At 44.3% G+C, this 17,281-nt stretch overlaps 1 protein-coding gene across 1 annotated transcript in view; it reads left to right on the top strand.

Moving 5' to 3' along the window:
- The window catches only part of afg3l2 (AFG3-like AAA ATPase 2), an 85,143-nt gene that overhangs the window by 39,209 nt on the left and 28,653 nt on the right, over nt 1-17,281 (top strand). The window contains exon 9 of the mRNA XM_078541062.1: nt 10,740-10,877. Within this exon, the coding sequence (XP_078397188.1) occupies nt 10,740-10,877 (138 nt within the window). The remainder of the gene's footprint in view (nt 1-10,739; nt 10,878-17,281) is intronic.

Here is a 17,281-nt window from a genome sequence, read left to right as displayed (position 1 = left end):
CTCAGATACTGAAGCAGTCCATGTCCAAATGCAGCAAGACCTGGACAATATCCAGGCTTGGGCTGACAAGTGGCAAGTAACATTCGTGCCACACAAGTGTCAGGCAATGACCATCTCTAACAAGAGAGAATCCAACCATCGCCCCTTGATGTTCAATGGCAATACCATCACTGAATCCCTTACTGTCAACATCCTGGAGGTTACCATTGACCAGAAACTGAACTGGACTAGCCATATAAATACTGTGGGTACAAAAGCAGGTCAGAGGCTAGAATCGTGCAATGAGTAACTCACCTCCTGACTCCCCAGAGCCTGTCCACCATCTACAAGGCACAAGTCAGCAGTGTGATGGAATACTCTCCACTTGCCTGGATGAGTGCAGCTCCCACAACCCTCAAGAAGCTTCACACCGTCCAGGACAAAGGAGCCCGCTTGATTGGCACCACATCCACAAACGTTAACTCCCTCCACCACCGATGCACAGTAGCAGCAGTGTGTACCACCTATAAGATGCACGACATGAATTCACCAAGGCTCCTTAGACAGCACTTTCCAAACCCACTACCATCTAGAAGGACAAGGACAGCAGATAGATGGAAACACCACCACCTGGAAGTTCCCCTCCAAGCCACACACCATCCTGACTTGGAAATATATCGCCGTTCCTTCACTGTGGCTGGGCCAAAATCCTGGAACTCCCTTCCTAACAGCACTGTGGGTGTATCTACACCAGATGGACTGCAGCAGTTCAAGAAGGCAGCTCACTACCACCTTCTCAAGGGCAACTAGGGATGGGCAATAAATGCTGGCCTAATCAGCGAAGCCCACATCCCGTGAATGAATGAATGAATGAGAAAGAACAAGGAAAGAGGTTCTGTATGAGGAGCTAGGTACCTAATTAGGAAACAGGATCTCAACGGTTATAAACACTGGATTGTTACCTGAGCTGCATGCAATTGGCATGGGACAAATAAGATTAGAAATGAATGCATAGCTTAAAGACTGGTTTGGGAGAAGTGTGTTCTGGTTTGTGGGGCACTGGCACCAGTACTGGGGAAAATGGGGGCTGTGTTCTTGTGAACCACATAACTAGGGAAGTAGAGAGGGTTTTGAGCTAAATAGTGGGGGGCAAGGGATCAAACATGGGAAGATGTGGTGCATCAAAGAGTAGCAACAAGGTAAGAGAGGAAGATATTAATATGGGAAATGATAAAACAGTCCATGACAGGAAAGGACAGAGCGTACAAATCTAAGAGTAAATCAGATAAGACTAAAGATTACAAAAATAATAAAAGGACAAAACTTAAGGTTCTGCATCTGAATGCACATAGTACTCTAAACAAAACAGATAAACTGATAGCTCAAATAGAAATAAATAAGTACGATCTGATAGCCATTGCAGAGACATGGCTGCAGGATGGCATAGATTGGGACCTGAATATTGAAGGGTATGTGACTTTTTGGAAGGATGGAAAGTTAGGAAAAGGTGACGGCGTTGCCCTGTTCATTAAAGACGACATTAGCACAATAGAGAGGGGTGACCTAAGTTCAGGAAACCAGGACATGGGAGCGGTTTGGGTAGAAAGGAAGAAGGATAAAGGCAAGAAGTCGTCTGTTGGAGTGGTGTACAGGCCCCCTAACAGTAATCACATGGTAGGATGGGGCATCAAAGAGAAAATAATGCAAGCTTATCAGAAAGGCACAGCGATCATCATGGGGGATTTTAATCTACATATAGATTGGAAAAATCAGATGGGCAAAGGTAGCATAGATGATGAATTCGGGATAGTTTCTTAGATCATGTTCTGGAGCCAACCAGGGAGCGGGCTCCACTAGAACTGGTATTGTGCAACAAGATAGGATTAATTAATGATCTCATAGTGAAGGTGCCACTAGGTAGCAGTGATCATATGATGATTCAATTTTACATTCAGTTTGAGGGAGAGAGGAGTGGGTCTAAGACTAGTATTTTAAACTTAAACTTAAATAAGATCAATTATGAAAGCAGAGCTAACCAAAGTGAATTGGCAATATAAGTTAAGGGATAGGTGAATAGAGATGCAATGGCAGACACTTAAAGGGATTACTCAGTATACACAGAATAGATGCGTCCCAATCAGAAAGAAATATTCCAAGGGGAGGACCCACCATCTGTGGTTAACTAAAAGTTAATGATGGTATCAAACTTAAAGGTAAAGCATATGAAAAAAGGCAAAGAATGACTAAAAGATTAGTAAGGAGGGAAAAAAATAGAGTACGATAGAAAGCTTGCTATAAAAACAGATAGTAAGGATTAAAAAAGTAAGCGTTGGTCCTATAGAAAGTGAGACTGGGGAATTAAAAATAAGGAGATGGCAAATGAACTGAAACGGTTTTTACATTGGTCTTCACTATAGAGGATAAAAGTAACATCCCAGGAATACCTGTAAATCAGGAAATGGAAAGGAGGGAGGAACTTAAGAAAATTACAATCACCAGGGAAGTGGTACTGAGAAAATTGTTGGAGCTGCAGGTTGACAAGTCCCCAGGTCCTGATGAATTTCATCCTAGTGTTTTAAAAGAAGTGACTAGTGATATAGCTGTTGCGTTGATTTAAATTTTCCAAAATTCACTAGATTCAGGGAAGGTTCCATTAGATTGAAAAATAGCTAATGTAATGGAGGCAGAAAGCAGGAAACTACGGGCCAGTCAACTTAACATCTGCCGTAGGGAAAATGTTAGGAGCTATTATTAAAGATGTTATAACAGGGCACTTGGATAAATTCAAGGTAATCAGGGAGAGTCAACATGGTTTTTTTGAAAGAGAAATCATGTTTAACTAATTTATTGGAGTTCTTTGAAGAAGTTGCATGCGTTGTGGTTAAAGGGGAACCGATGTATGTACTGTACTTAGATTTCCAGGAGGCATTTGATAAAGTTATTGCAGAAAATAAAAGCTAATGGTGTAGGGGTGACGTATAGGCATGGACAGAAGATTGGCTAACTAACAGGAAACAGTAGGCATAAATGGGACACTTTCTGGTTGGCAGGATGTGATGAGTGGTGTGCCACAGGGATCAGTGCTGGGCTCTCAACTCTTTATAATTTATATGATTTGGATGAGGGGAGTGAAGGCATGGTAGCTAAATTTGCTGATGACACAAAGATAGGTAGGAAAGGAAGTTGTGAAAAGGACATGAGGCTAAAAAAGGATATAGATAGGTTAGATGAGTGAGTAAAGATCTGGCAAATTCAGTATAATGTGGGAAAATGTGAGGTTGTCCATTTTGGCAGGAAGAATAAAAAAGAAACATATTGTCTAAATGGTGAGAAATTGCAGAGCTCTGAGATGCAGAGGGACCTGGGTGTCCTAATGCATGAATTGGAAAAGGTTGGTATGCAGGTGCTGCAAGTAATTAGCAAAGCTAATAGAATGTTATTGTTTATTGCAAGGGAAATTGAATACAGGAGTAGGGAGGTTATGCTTCAGTTCTATAGAGCATTGGTGAGACCACATCTGAAGTACTGTGTAAAGTATTGATCTCCTTATTTAAGCGAAGATGTAAATGCATTGGAGGTAATTCAGGGAGGATTTACTAGATTAATACCTGGAATGAGTGGGTTGTCTTATGAGGAAAGGCTGGACAGGCTAGGCTTGTAGCCACTGGAGTTTAGAAGAGTAAGAGGTGACTTGATTGAAACATATAAGGTCCTGAGGGGACTTGACAGGGTGAATGTGGAAAGGATGTTTTTTTTTGGTGAGAATCTAGAACTAGGAGTCACTGTTTAAAAATAAGGGGGTTGCCGATTTAATACAGAGATGAGGAAAAAAAATTTCTTGAGTGTTGAGATTTTGAAATTCTCTTCCTCAATATGTGGTTGAGGCAGAGTCTTTGAATATCTTTAAGGCAGAGGTAGATAGATTCTTGATAAGTAAGGGGGTGAAAGGTTATTGGGGTAGGCAGGACTGTGAAGTTGTGGTTAAAATTAGATCAGCCATAATCTTATTGAATCGTGGAGCAGGCTCGAGGGGCTGAGTGGCCTATTCCTGTCCCTGATTTGTATGTTCGTATGTAAGAAATTGGGTCCTAGGGCTTAGAGGCATGGTACTGTGAGGCAAATGGCACAGTCACGGTCAGCAATCCTGTATGTCGGTAGTTGAACAGTCATTGGTGGTTTTGGATAGACCCGTGGTCGGATGACCCTGGAAAGTCAGAATGCAAGTGGTCTCGAGAAGGGAAGGGGTCAGGCCGATAAAGGGCATGGGACTTCGACATTAAAGGGATCGGGGGGAGGACAAGAATATCAAGATAAACAATGATGGGGTGAAGTGTAACAGGAGGGAGTTTGGATATTGACAGGAGGAATGTGAATTAGGCAGTGACTATGGATAATGATGGGAGGAACTTGGTAGGTGATGGGGTAGGTTAGAAGTTCCTCACACTCACTAATCAGCACTATGTTTGCCTTCAGTGATCAATGACGCATTTGGAAAAACAAGCTTGATGAAACGATATGGAAGGAGTCTCAAGGTGTGTGGGAGGAGTTCTGCACAACTATTTTGGGCTTATTGAAGGGGCACCCTTTAACTGTTTTGCTCAAACTCTGGAGACCTTGGCTTAGCTGAGTGCTGGACTCAAGGGCCTCATGCGCAATGAATAAACTTGGCTCCTTTTCTAACGGTGTGACAATTCACTAAGTTTAGGTGCTGAGCTGCATAGGGTCTTAATTAGCATCTGATCCTCACAGAGGCATGACAGAATGGATGCAACAATCAATGGCCACATCTGCTGTGCAGAGGCAGCATGGCCCCTACAAGCCTCCATCGTCCCAGTGCATTGATCATGGCATTCAAGGCACCATGCTTGCAGTCAGGACAGAAGTGCAAGGATTGGGTATCCTTGTTGTTGTAAAGGCCACTAGAGGACAGCCAACACAAGGCTGACTGTAGCTCCTAGAACTTTTGAGCCTAATGAACCTTGTTGTGAATGTACATTCATGCCTGAGGGGAAAGATCAGCCACATGTTGTCCTTCAGGATGATATCACCCTGCAAGGAGTGGCCTTAGTATGCAATGTGCAGACCAAGGGAAAGTTAAGGCTGGAGAATGCATAGCTACCTTTTATAAGGAGGAAGACAAATCAGCTGGAACTAACATTGATTGCTCAATTGTATCAGTTCACAGAAGAAAGGAGGAGTTGAGAGTGCAGGTTGCAGGCAACGCTGCTTGAGAGCTTTAGCATGAATGAGGAAAAGAAGGGCCTGTTGCTGTTTGGCACAGCTCAGGGAAAACCATCACCTTGAGAATCAAGAGCCAGTGGGGCCCCAGAACGACCCAGATGTTGATGAGGAGGGGCCAAATCTACAAAGATGTTTGGCACGAACAAGGGTGTACAGAAGACGCAGCTCGTACATGGAGACAAATGAAAGATAGTGCCGCAGATGCTTTCACTTGTCTAGGGATGTGGTAGCTCATAATTGCCACATTCTCTCTGAGGATCTCCTGCTCTATGGAATGAACAGGTATCCAACTCTGGTTGCTCTGACGGTTACCGCCGCAACTTTTCAGCCAGCAGATCCTTCCAGGGCTCCACTGGGAACCTGCGTGGAATCTCACAATCAGCAACACATAAATGCATTAAAGAGGGGACTGATGCCCTTTTCAGTAAAGCTCACCATTACGTGCAGTTCAGCATGGTGAAGCAAACCAGGCTGCCAGAGCTGTGGGATTTGCTGCGATCTCAGCCTTTCTGCAAATGTAGGGCGCTATCTACTGTACACGTGTGGTCTTGAGAGCTCCCTGGCAGCATCCTGAGAGATTCACTAATAGAAATCGATTTCACTCTCAAACATCTAGCTAATCTGTGATCACAGAAAGCAGATCATGCATGTTTGTGCCAGGTACCAGGGAGCTCTCAATACTGTTACATCTTGAGTCACCTGCAGGTGCCACAGTCCTTTGAGGGCCCTCATAGCTACAAGATTCCAGGAGGAATAAGGTGCTGACAAGTTGATATGGGTGCAGCTTCCACACACTTCAATTCAGAGGAGACAATCAGACCTTCATTGTCATCTTCGACATCTCATGAAAGGTCATCCATCTCAAAACTGAGGAAGTGTACATAAGTCATCTTCAACCCTAACGATGGGGTCATCTTTGGAAGGCTCAGTAGCCTAGGGAGCATGTGACCACTGAAATGGGACAAATACTCCACTAGCGCTCATACTTAAGCAACTACACTTAGTGCAGATAAAAGCAAAATACTGCAGATTCTGGAAATCTGAACAGAAAATGCTGAAAAAACTCAGCAGGTCTGACAGCATCTTTGGAGAGAGAAACAGAATTAAGGTTAAGTCCATAAGACTCTTCAGAGCTCTGAAGGAGAGTGACACGGACTCGAAACGTTAACTCTGTTTCTGTCTCCACAGATGCTGTCAGACCTGCTGAGTCTTTCCATCATTTTCTGTTTTTATTACACCTAGTGCAGTCCATTCAACTGTGGTGCGAAAAAGTCAATTAGTTGAAACGCCATTGCACACACCGATGCACTCATGCCAGTATGACAGCAGCTTACCAAGGCAGCTCTAGGAGGAAAAACATCCGTCAATAGTTATCACTTGACCATCTGAAGACTGAGCTACACCTGGACAGCTACATCCCTCCAAACGCCAGCTCACGTGCATGATTAATGCAGAGGCTGCATCTTGATATTGAGCCTCAGGATGCCATCTGACATCAGGATGCAGTGATCTTTCACATGGCAGCATGGATGCAAACTTGTGAATTATGTTGGCATTGTACACAGTGGTTTAGCAGGATCATCATGTAATTATTGACAAATACTACCATGCATTGCCTTGGCATTTGGGAGAGATGTGGCCCAATCAGTTTTGCCACTGCAGTCACTGATAACTTAATCCTTTCATAGGTACTGATGAGCACTCAGATGATGTGCTGGAGCATTGCTTTCATACCTCAACATTGTCCATCTCATTAAGGTTAATCTCATGATATGAACCCTGAGACACTGATTGCACCGTCATGTAATGTAATCCATGTCGACTGGCATTCTGTGATCTCATAGAAGGATTCTGGCAAGCAACACTAGGCATCCATTCAGGAGCAAAGTAAGACCCTCACAGGTAATTAGATAGCTTCATCAGGGTGAGCACATGCTACTGACAGTGCACGCTCATGCCCATCTGGCAAACATTTCAGATGTCACCGAGTGGACCTAACTTCCACAGCTCAGCTTCATGCATGTGGAGAGTGGGAACTAAAAATGGAGTAATGTTCAACCTTAAAAGCGGAGACAAAACAACAATGCAGGGAGGTGTGAAAGGCTATGGTGCTCGACAATTACTAATACTTTTACCGAGACCTCTGCCATAAAGGCCATTGCAAAGTGCACTTGGGTGGGGGAAAGACTCTGTAGGCTGTGATAAATAATTATAACATCCACAAAGAACAGACTTCAGTGCGGCAGCATCAGTATAATAATTAATCTTTCATGAACAATTGTCATGCGGTGACATAATGTGAGCCTCAGATGCAAAGCTTACAAGCGCACTGTTCAGCCATCATCCTCATGTAGGAAGTGCCTTTGTTCATTTCGCTGATGTGGAACCAAAGGCGGTTGACTATGATAAAATTGAGTGAGACTTCATGGATCTGAGGGACAAGATGGGAGGTAATTGGGGAGGAGGGAGGTGTTTAGGGGCGTCATTTGTTACCATTGAATGAGCGCGTGACCTTGAATCACATTACATCACATCGATGAGCCATTCAATACCTGAGACTTGGGGAGGGATAAAAGCGAAATATACTTACAATAGTGCAATGAATTAACACCCTTGCCATCAATGTGCATTTAAAACGTCATAATTTTCCTCACTGTATCACTACGCCTAGCTGCAGCCTCAACGTTCGCGGCAAAGGCGGAGGCAACCTGTTGACTGCAATGACTTTGGCAGAGGTCCTCTGGAGGCCCAAGGCAGAGAGGATTTGGAGCAGCAGTACACCTTTGGAGACTCTTGGGTGGAGGCCTCCAGGTTGCATGTCTGGCGCACCCCCTCCCTTTGAGTGCCCTTCATGACTATTTGATGAGAAGGGGCACCTGGAGGGAGGTTGAGGTGCCCTGTCCCCCTCTCGCCTAGACACTGCTGGAAGGCACCCATGGCTTGAGCGATGGAGTGCTGTTCGGAGCTCAAATCGAGCAGAAACTGTACATTCTGCTGGACTTGTGTCTCCAAGGTGGCGGCTGCCACTCTTCCCATGGAGACTTCAGTGCACTCACATGCCAGAGCCATGACATCAGACAGAACGTGGAGGGACTCCTTCACCCTTTCTTCCAGTCTGTGGATGGCCGCTGACAACACTGCCTTATGTTTCCCTGTCTTTGCATCTTCAACGTTTCTCTTAGGACTATTTGCAGAGGTTCATCATTGGATTCAGACTCTGCAGGGGCCTGGTCTCCAGCAGTCCTCTGTGCGTCAAAGACCTCAGCTGCTACTGTCTCTGCCAGCTCTGGATGCATTTCCATGAGGTTGATCACCAGATTGTGAACCTGACCCTACTGTATAACTAGGTCCCACCCCAAGGTGTGTGTGAGCTGATGGAGGTGAATGCAGTGAAGGTTCTTCATCAGATGGAAGGTCTGCCTCCTCATCTGAGATGGCCTGGGGTTGGTCTGAGTCGTCTGGAGGACGACGCCCTTCGCCTTTTCTTGCTGGTGGCTGGAATAGAGAAAAGAAATATTTAGTGATCAACTAGGCAGGAGTGGCCACTATAGGCCACTCACAGTCATTGTCTGCTTGTGGCTAAAGTAAACTGGATGGACCCTCACTAGCTTGTTGGGGGAGGCTGATTTTGCCTTCTGTGCAGGACTGATCCCTATCCTCTCCAGCCGGCACTGCGGCCTGTTCCTTGTACAGGGAGAGTGTCCTCAACTCCAGGTCTTCCCTCCGGTCTTTGAGCTCTTCCTCTGATTATAAGCGAGCTTGTCCTGGATAAAGACAGGTAGATTGACTGTGAACATTGTGGATGAAAGAGCAGTTCAGAAGCATGCATGCTTGCTGTGTATGCTGAGCATTCCCCAGTAAGGTATGAAGACACCATTTGCACAGGATCTGATGTGAGATGGGGATCTTAAAGCAGCTGGCAGACAACATACAATGCTGCCTCCCCATCTCCTGATCGTATGTGACATTCCTGTGGACTCTAAATGCTTGGATGGCCTGATGCCCTTATGAGTGTGAGTTTGCAGTGAGGGGAGTTTCACTTACTCTGGCGAAGCAGATCAGATCATTCATCCTTTTCCTGCACTGCAGGGCTATCCTTTTTTGGTGGCCATGGGCGCTGACCTCCCTGACAACCTCTTTCCAGGCCACTGTGGTCAGGTGGGTGGACCTCCTGTTTATGCCCCTCAGAAAGAGGGCCTCCTGCCTTTCCCCTAGGGCCTGGAGGAGAATTCTCAGAGAGGCCTTGCTGAAGCAGAGGGTTTTGTACATTTGGATAGTGTGCTAATGTAGAAGTTCAGCCGAAATCCTGGCCTGCAGTAAGTGAATGTGTGTGGGGGGCCATTTAAATATGGTGCCAGGACCTTCGACCCCATGAGGTAATGATGGGGTGGACGAATCACTGCCCGCCCCACCATGAGATCCGACAAGCTCCTCGCTGATGCATAATTAATGAGCTGAAAAGCAGAAGATCTGGTGTGAAAATCTGCCCTACCTCCCAGCTGGAATCACACCGATTTTCCTGCCCAGCACCGCACTTAGAGCAGAGATTTCCATCCTGGAGGCCAACAGTCTACCCATAGCCAGCACAACTGCACTTGCCATTGTCTACAAATGTGAACATCTTGCACCTTCTTCCCAGTAAGTCAACCTGGCCTCCCCCTTGACCTCATAGCAGAAAACCACCCAGACTTATTGTCGGGCAGAATTCGGAGCAAGTCACATGACCCTGTCCATTTTATCTTACAGACATAGTCTCAAAATATAACAATCTTATAAACTTAATTTAGCAGAGTTTAAAAAAAGGGGGGTGCACAGTTCACTACCTATAGTGTTTGATTGATTTAACTAGCCAAATATCTTTCCAACTTTGAACATTGACTGTTGCCAGCATTAATCACCTTCATGGACCATCCCTTTCCTGTGTTTCATCCCATGCTTTCTCATCATCCTTGAGGCCATGGTGAACCATTTCTCAGGGTTCGACTTGTTGATATTCTTAAGGATTTGAATACCTAAATAAGATCCCTGCTTGCATTTCGTCTAGTGTAAGTAAGCATAATTTCCATTATCACTCCTTTTGACTCCGATGTTTGACATCAGGTATCATGGAGCAATTCCTCCAGTGCTATGATGCCCATCCTGTCATAAGAACTATATGCAATATTCTCAGTGGCACTGAGCCAATGTCCTGTGTTGGTTCAGTTTCCCATCCTTTTTTTTAAAAGATTTTATTTCTGATTATTGATTGAGAAGATAGAGTAGGTTATTGAGCATAAAATATTAGACCAATTTATAATCATTGTTTGAAGGAGCACCTTTGATGTTGTATTCAGTTAAGTAATAGCCGAATTAGACCAGCGTTGGGTTAGGTAATAAATGGCACATATGTGAAAGATAAAGATCTACATAAAGTCCCAAGTTATTTGCTTTTTTGGATCACAGAGCTGTATTTTGCACTGTACCTATAAATGAATTGATGAACTTCTCTAAGCATGGTATAAAGTGAATTCTTTTTACAGGGAGCTATTCTTACGGGTCCTCCGGGCACTGGAAAAACTTTGCTAGCCAAGGCTACTGCAGGAGAGGCCAATGTTCCATTCATCACAGTTAATGGATCTGAATTCTTGGAAATGTTTGTTGGTGTGGGTCCTGCTAGGGTAAGTCTTCTGCTATTTAGTGTGAATTTCAAATTATTCTAAGTAATTTGATGGTCTCTTATAGATACCATTTTGCATATTCTGGAAGGAACTGAATAAAGGAGGTCTTCAGGAGAAAGTCATTCCCATCCCGAAGGGATGACCTTCTTCCCATCATAAGGTCAGAAGTGGGGATGTTCACTGATGATTGCACAATGTTCAGCACAATTCGCGATTCTTCAGAAACTGAAGCAGCCCATGTCCCCATGCAGCAAGACCTGGACAGTATCCAGGCTTGGGCTGACAAGTGACAAGTAACATTCGTGCCACACAAATGCCAGGCAATGGCCACCTCCAACAAGAGAGAATCTAACCATCGCCCTTTGACATTCAATGGCATTGCTATCACTGAATCCCCCACTATCAACATCCTGGGGTTACCATTGACCAGAAACTGAACTGGACAAGCCATATAAATACTGTGGCTATAAGAGCAGGTTAGAGGCTAGGAATCCTGCAGCGAGTAACTCACCTCCTGACTCCCTGAAGCCTATCTACCATCTACAAGGCATAAGTTAGGAGTGTGATGGAGTACTCTCCACTTACCTGGATGAGTGCATCTCCAACACTACTCAAAAAGCTTGACACCATCCAGGACAAAGCAGCCCGCTTGATTGGCACCCCGTCCATAAATATTCACTCCCGCCGCCACCGACGCACTGCAACAGCAATGTACCAACTACAAGGTGCATTGCAGGAACTCAACAAGGCTCCTTAGACAGCACCGTCCAAACCCACCACTGCTACCACCTAGAACGACAAGGGCAGCATCAACAATTTTAGATCATGAACTCTCTCCTCCATCCCCACCCCCTTTCCGATCCCCCCTTTTTTATCTCCCCCAATAATTTATATAGATTTTTCTTTTCCCACCTATTACCATTATTTTTAAATGTATTTCCATCCATTGTTTTATCTCTACCTTTTAGCCTATTTCGATCCCTTCCCCCCACCCCACCCCCACTAGGGCTATCTGTACCTTGCTTGTCCTGCTTTCTACCCTTAATGTCACTTATTAGCGCATTCCTTAGATAATATCACCACCTTCAATACCTCTTTGCCCTTTTGTCTATAAGATCTTTTGGCTATCTCCACCTATCACTGGCCCTCTATCCAGCTCTACCTGTCCCACCCCCCCCTTAAACCAGCTTATATTTCACCTCTTTTCTATTTTTACTTAGTTCTGTTGAAGAGTCATACAGACTCGAAACGTTAACTGTGTTCCTCTCCACAGATGCTGCCAGACCTGCTGAGTTTTTCCAGGTATTTTTATTTTTGTTAAGGGCAGCATATAGATGGGAACACCACCAGCTGGAAGCTCCCCTCCAAGCCATTCACCATCCTGACTTGGAAATATATCATTTCTTCACTGTTGCTGAGTCAAAATCCTGGAACTCCCTCCCTAACAGCACTTTGGGTACCCACACCACATGGGCTGCAGCGGCTCAAGAAAGCAGCTCACCAGCACCTTCTCAATGGCAATTAGGGATGTGCAATAAATACTGGCCCAGCTAACGACACCCACATCTCGTGAACAAATGAAAAAAGAACAAATAGATAATTTACAATGAAGATACAATCTCCCTCTTGACCTTTTACCACAAACAAGCCTAAATATGAAGATAATTTTAGTGGGAGGTTACTCTGCAACCCAAAGAAACCAGAAAGATAGTAGCTTTGTTCTCTTAAACAATACTAATTGAGTTTTGCATCAGAGCTTGACCAATATTGCTTTATGAAAACAAACAAGACCAAGTCATTCAGCCCCTCAAGCCTGTTTTGCAGATGGATCTGTTTAAGGTCGATGTGTATCCCAAATCCACTTACCAACCTTCAATCCATATCATCTTTTATGTATTTTATCTAGCAAAAGTCTCTCAATTTCAGTGAAAATGTCAATTGATCCAGCATTCACAGTCTTTAGGCAAGAGAGTTGCAGGTTACCACTATCCTCTGTGTTGGAAAAATGATTCTTGATTTCATTCCAAAATTTTAAAATTGTGTCCCCTTGTTCTGGATTCCTCACAACAAGAATTCTTCTATTGAGTACTTTTAGAATTTTAAACACCTTGATTGAAGCATAGAAAGTAGGAGCAGGAGTAGGTCATTCAGCCCTTTGAGCCCGCTCCGCTATTCAATATGATCATGTTTGATCCTCTATCTCAACGCCGTACTCCCACTCTCTCCCCATACCCCTTGACACTTTTAGAGCCTAGAAATCTCTCTATTTCCTCCTTAAATATATTCAGTGACTTGGCCTCCACAGCCTTCGTGGTAGAGAATTCTACAGGTTCACCATCCTCTGAGTGAAGAAGTTTCCCCTCATCTTAGTCCTAAATGGTCTACCCCGTACCCTGAGATTGTGACCCCTTGTTCTAGACTCCCAAGCCAGAGGAAACATCATCCCTGCATCCAGTCTGTCCAGCCCTGTCAGAACTTCATACGTTTCAATGAGATCCCTTCTCATTCTTTTAAACTCCAGTGAATACAGGCCTAGTCAGCCCAATCTCTCCTCATATGACAATCCTGCCATGCCAAGAATCAGTCTGGTGAACCTTCACTGAACTCCTTCTATGGCAGGTATATCACTTCTTAGGTAAGGAGACCAAAACTGCACACAATACTCCAGGTGTGGTCTCACCAAGGCCCTGTATAGCTGCAGTAAAACATCCTTGCTCCTGTATTCAAGTCCTGTTGCAGTTAAGGCCAACGCACCATTTGCCTTCTTAATTGCTAGTTGTACCTGCATGCTTGCTTTCAGTGATTGGTGTTCAAGGACACCCAGGTCCCTTTGTACATCAACATTTCCCAATCTATCACCATTTAAATAATACTCTGCCATTCCGTTTTTCCTACCAAAATGGATAACTTCGCACTTAACTACGTTATACTGATTCTGCCATGTATTTGCCTACTCACTCAACTTGTTTCAATCACCTTGAAGCCTCCTAACATCCTCCTCACTGCTCACATTCCTGCCAAGTTTCGTGTCGTCAGCAAACTTGGAAATATTACAAGAACAGAAAATGCTGGAAAAACTCAGCAGGTCTAACAGCATCTGTGGAAAGGAAAAAACAGTTAATGTTTCGAGTCCGTATGACTCTTCAGAGCTAAAGAAAGAGTAAAGATGTGATGAAATTTATACTGTTTAAGGGAGTGGAGCAGGTGAAGCTGGATAGAAGGCCAGTGATAGGTGGAGGCAAAGGAGAGATTGCCAGAGATGTCATGGACAAAAGGACAAAGGAGTGTTAATAATAGTGGTACTGGCTAAAGGAAGTGCTGATGATGGCATTAAGGTCAGAAAGCAGAATGTGATAGTAGCAAGACAAGGGTAAGCACTCTGGAAAGAACAACATGAACAAGTGACAGATGGCCCTTGTGGGGGTGGGGTGGGGGGAGGGGACTGTGGTGGGAAAAAAGATTGAAAATAAGATAAAAGGTGGGGATAAAACAATGAATAAAAATGAAAATAAATAAAAATAAGTGGATAAAAAATAAAAATGAAAATGAATATTGAAAAAAGGGGATTGAAAAAGGGGGTGAGGATGGAGGAGAGAGTTCATGGTCTGAAGTTGTTGAATTCAATGTTAAATCTGTTAAGTTGTAAAGTGCCTAATCGGAAAATGAGGTGCTGTTCCTCCAGTTTGCATTGGGCTTCCATGGAACATTGCAGTAGGCCAAGGACGGACATGTGGGCATGAGAGCAGCATGAGGTGTTGAAATGGCAAACGACAGGGAGGTCTGGGTCATGCTTACGGACAAACTGAAGGTGTTCCGCAAAGTGGTCACCCAGTCTGCGTTTGGTCTCTCCAATGTAGAGGAGACTGCATTGGAAGCAATGAATGCAGTAGACCAAATTGAAGAAGGTACAAGTGAAGTGCTGCTTCACCTGAAAGGAATGTTTGGGCCCTTGGACGGTGAGGAGGGAGGAGGTAAAGGGGTAGTTGTTGCACCTTCTGCAATTCCATGGGAAGGATGATGAGGGAGATGAGGTGTTGGGGGTGATGGAAGAGTGGACCAGGGTGTCCCGGAGGCAACAATCTCTATGGAGTGCCAACCGAATGGTGTGAGGGTGAGTGAGAGGAAGATGTGTTTGGTGGTGGCATCATGCTGGAGTTGGCGGAAATGGCAGATGATGATCCTTTGAATGCGGAGGCTGGAGGGGTGAAAAGTGAAGGCAAGGTGGACCCTATCATAGTTCTGCAAGGGAGAGGAAGGTGTGATGGCAGAGGCACAAGAGATGGGTCGGACATGGTTGAGGGCCCTGTCAACCACAGTGAGTGGGAAACCTCAGTTAAGGAAGAAGGAAGACATATCAGAAGTGCCGTTTTGGAAAGTGGCATCATCGGAACAGATGGCGAAGGAACTGAGAATGGAATGGAGTCCTTACAGGAAGCAGGGTGTGAGGAGCTGTAGTCGAGGTAGCTGTGGGAGTCAGTGAGCTTGTAGTGAATATTGGTGGATAGTCTATCACCAGAAATTGAGACACAGGGGTCAAGGAAGGGAAGTGTCAGATATGGACCATGTGAAGGTGATGGAGGGGTGGAAATTGGAAGCAAAATTGATAAATTTTTCCAGGTCCAGATGAGATCATGAAGTAACACTGAAACAGTCATCAATGTACCAAAAAAAAGAATTGTGGGAGGGCGCCTGAGTAGGACTAGAACAAGGAATGTTCCATATACCCCATAAAGAGACAGGCATAACTGGGGCCCATGCAGGTACCCATAGCCACATCTTTTATTTGGAGGAAGTGAGACAGGTTTAAGGAGAAATTGTTCAATGAGAGAACAAGTTCAGGCAGACAGAGGAGAGTGGTGGTGGATGGGGATTGCTCGGGCCTCTGTTCAAGGAAGAAGCAGAGAGCCCTCAGACCATCCTGGTGGGGGATGGAGGTGTAGATATATTATTGGAAATATTACATTTGGTTCCCTAGCTGGGGCCCAAGCACTGATCCCCGTGGTACTCCACTAGTCACCGCTTGCCATTCTGAAAAAGACCCATTCATTCCTACTCTGTTTCCTGCCTGCTAACCAATTCTCAATCCATGCCAATATATTACCCCTAAACCCTCGTACTTTAATTTTTCACACTGACCTCTTATGTGGGGCTTTACCAAAAGCTTTCTGAAAATCAAATACATCACATCCACTGGTTCTCTCTTATCTATTCTGCGACTTACGTCCTCAAAAAAACTCCACTAGGTTTGTCAAACATGATTTCCCTTTCAGAAATCCATGTTGACATTGTCTAACCTCATTGATGTTTTCTAAGTATCTTGTTATCACATCCTTTATAATGGATGCTAGCATTTTCCCTACTACTGATATTAGGCTAACCGGTCTGTAATTCGCTGTTTTCTCCCTCCCTCTTTTTTTAAATAGTGGGGTTATATTTGCCACCCTCCAATTTGCTGGGACAGTTCCAGAATCTACAGAATTTTGTAAGATGGCAACCAACGCATCCACTATTTCCATGGCCACCTCCTTTAGTACTCTGGGACCTGGGGATTTACCGGCTTTCAGTCCCACTAATTTCTCTGGCACTGTTTTTTTAGTAATACTACTTTCCTTCAATTCCTCCTTACCAGACCCTCGATTCCCTAGCATTTCTGGGAAGTTATTTGTGTCTTCCTCCCTGAAGACAGAACTAAAGCAGTTCTTTAATTGCTCTGCCATTTCCTTGTTTTCTATTATAAATTCTCCTGTTTCAGACAGTAAGGGACCTACATTTGTCTTTACCAATCTTTTATTTCTTACGTACTTACAGAAGCTTTTACAGTCCTCTTTTATGTTCCTTGCAAGTTTACTCTCATACTCTATTTTTCTCCTCTTAATCAATCTCTTGGTTCTCCTTTGCTGAATTCTAAACTGCTCCCAATCCTCAGGCTTGCTACTTTTTCTGGCAACTTTATATGACTCCTCTTTGGATCTAATAGTATTGTTAATTTCTTTTGTTAGCCATGGTTGGGCCACTTTTCCTGATGTGTTTTTGCGCCAGAAAGGAATGTAACTGTTGCAATGCATACATTCGTTCCTTAAATATTAGCCATTGCCTATCCGTTGTCATGCCTTTTAATGAAGTTCCCCAATCTATCTTAGCCAACTCATGCCTCATATCTTCGTAGTTTCCTTTGTTTAGATTTAGGACCCAAATTTCAGATCGGACTACTTCGCTTTCCAACCTAAAGAAGAATTCTGTCATGTTATGGTCATTGTTCCCTAAAGGACCCCGCACAGCAAGATTATTAATGAATCCTTTCTCATTGTGCAAAACCAAATCTAGGATAGCCTGTTCCCTAGTTGGTTCATCAACGTACTGGTCTAAAAAAAATCTCGTACACACTCCAGGAATTCATCAGCCAC

Source organism: Cetorhinus maximus, chromosome 4 (assembly GCF_964194155.1).
Source record: "Cetorhinus maximus chromosome 4, sCetMax3.hap1.1, whole genome shotgun sequence".
Lineage (NCBI taxonomy): Eukaryota > Metazoa > Chordata > Chondrichthyes > Lamniformes > Cetorhinidae > Cetorhinus > Cetorhinus maximus.
This window is presented reverse-complemented; position numbering and strand designations above follow the sequence as displayed.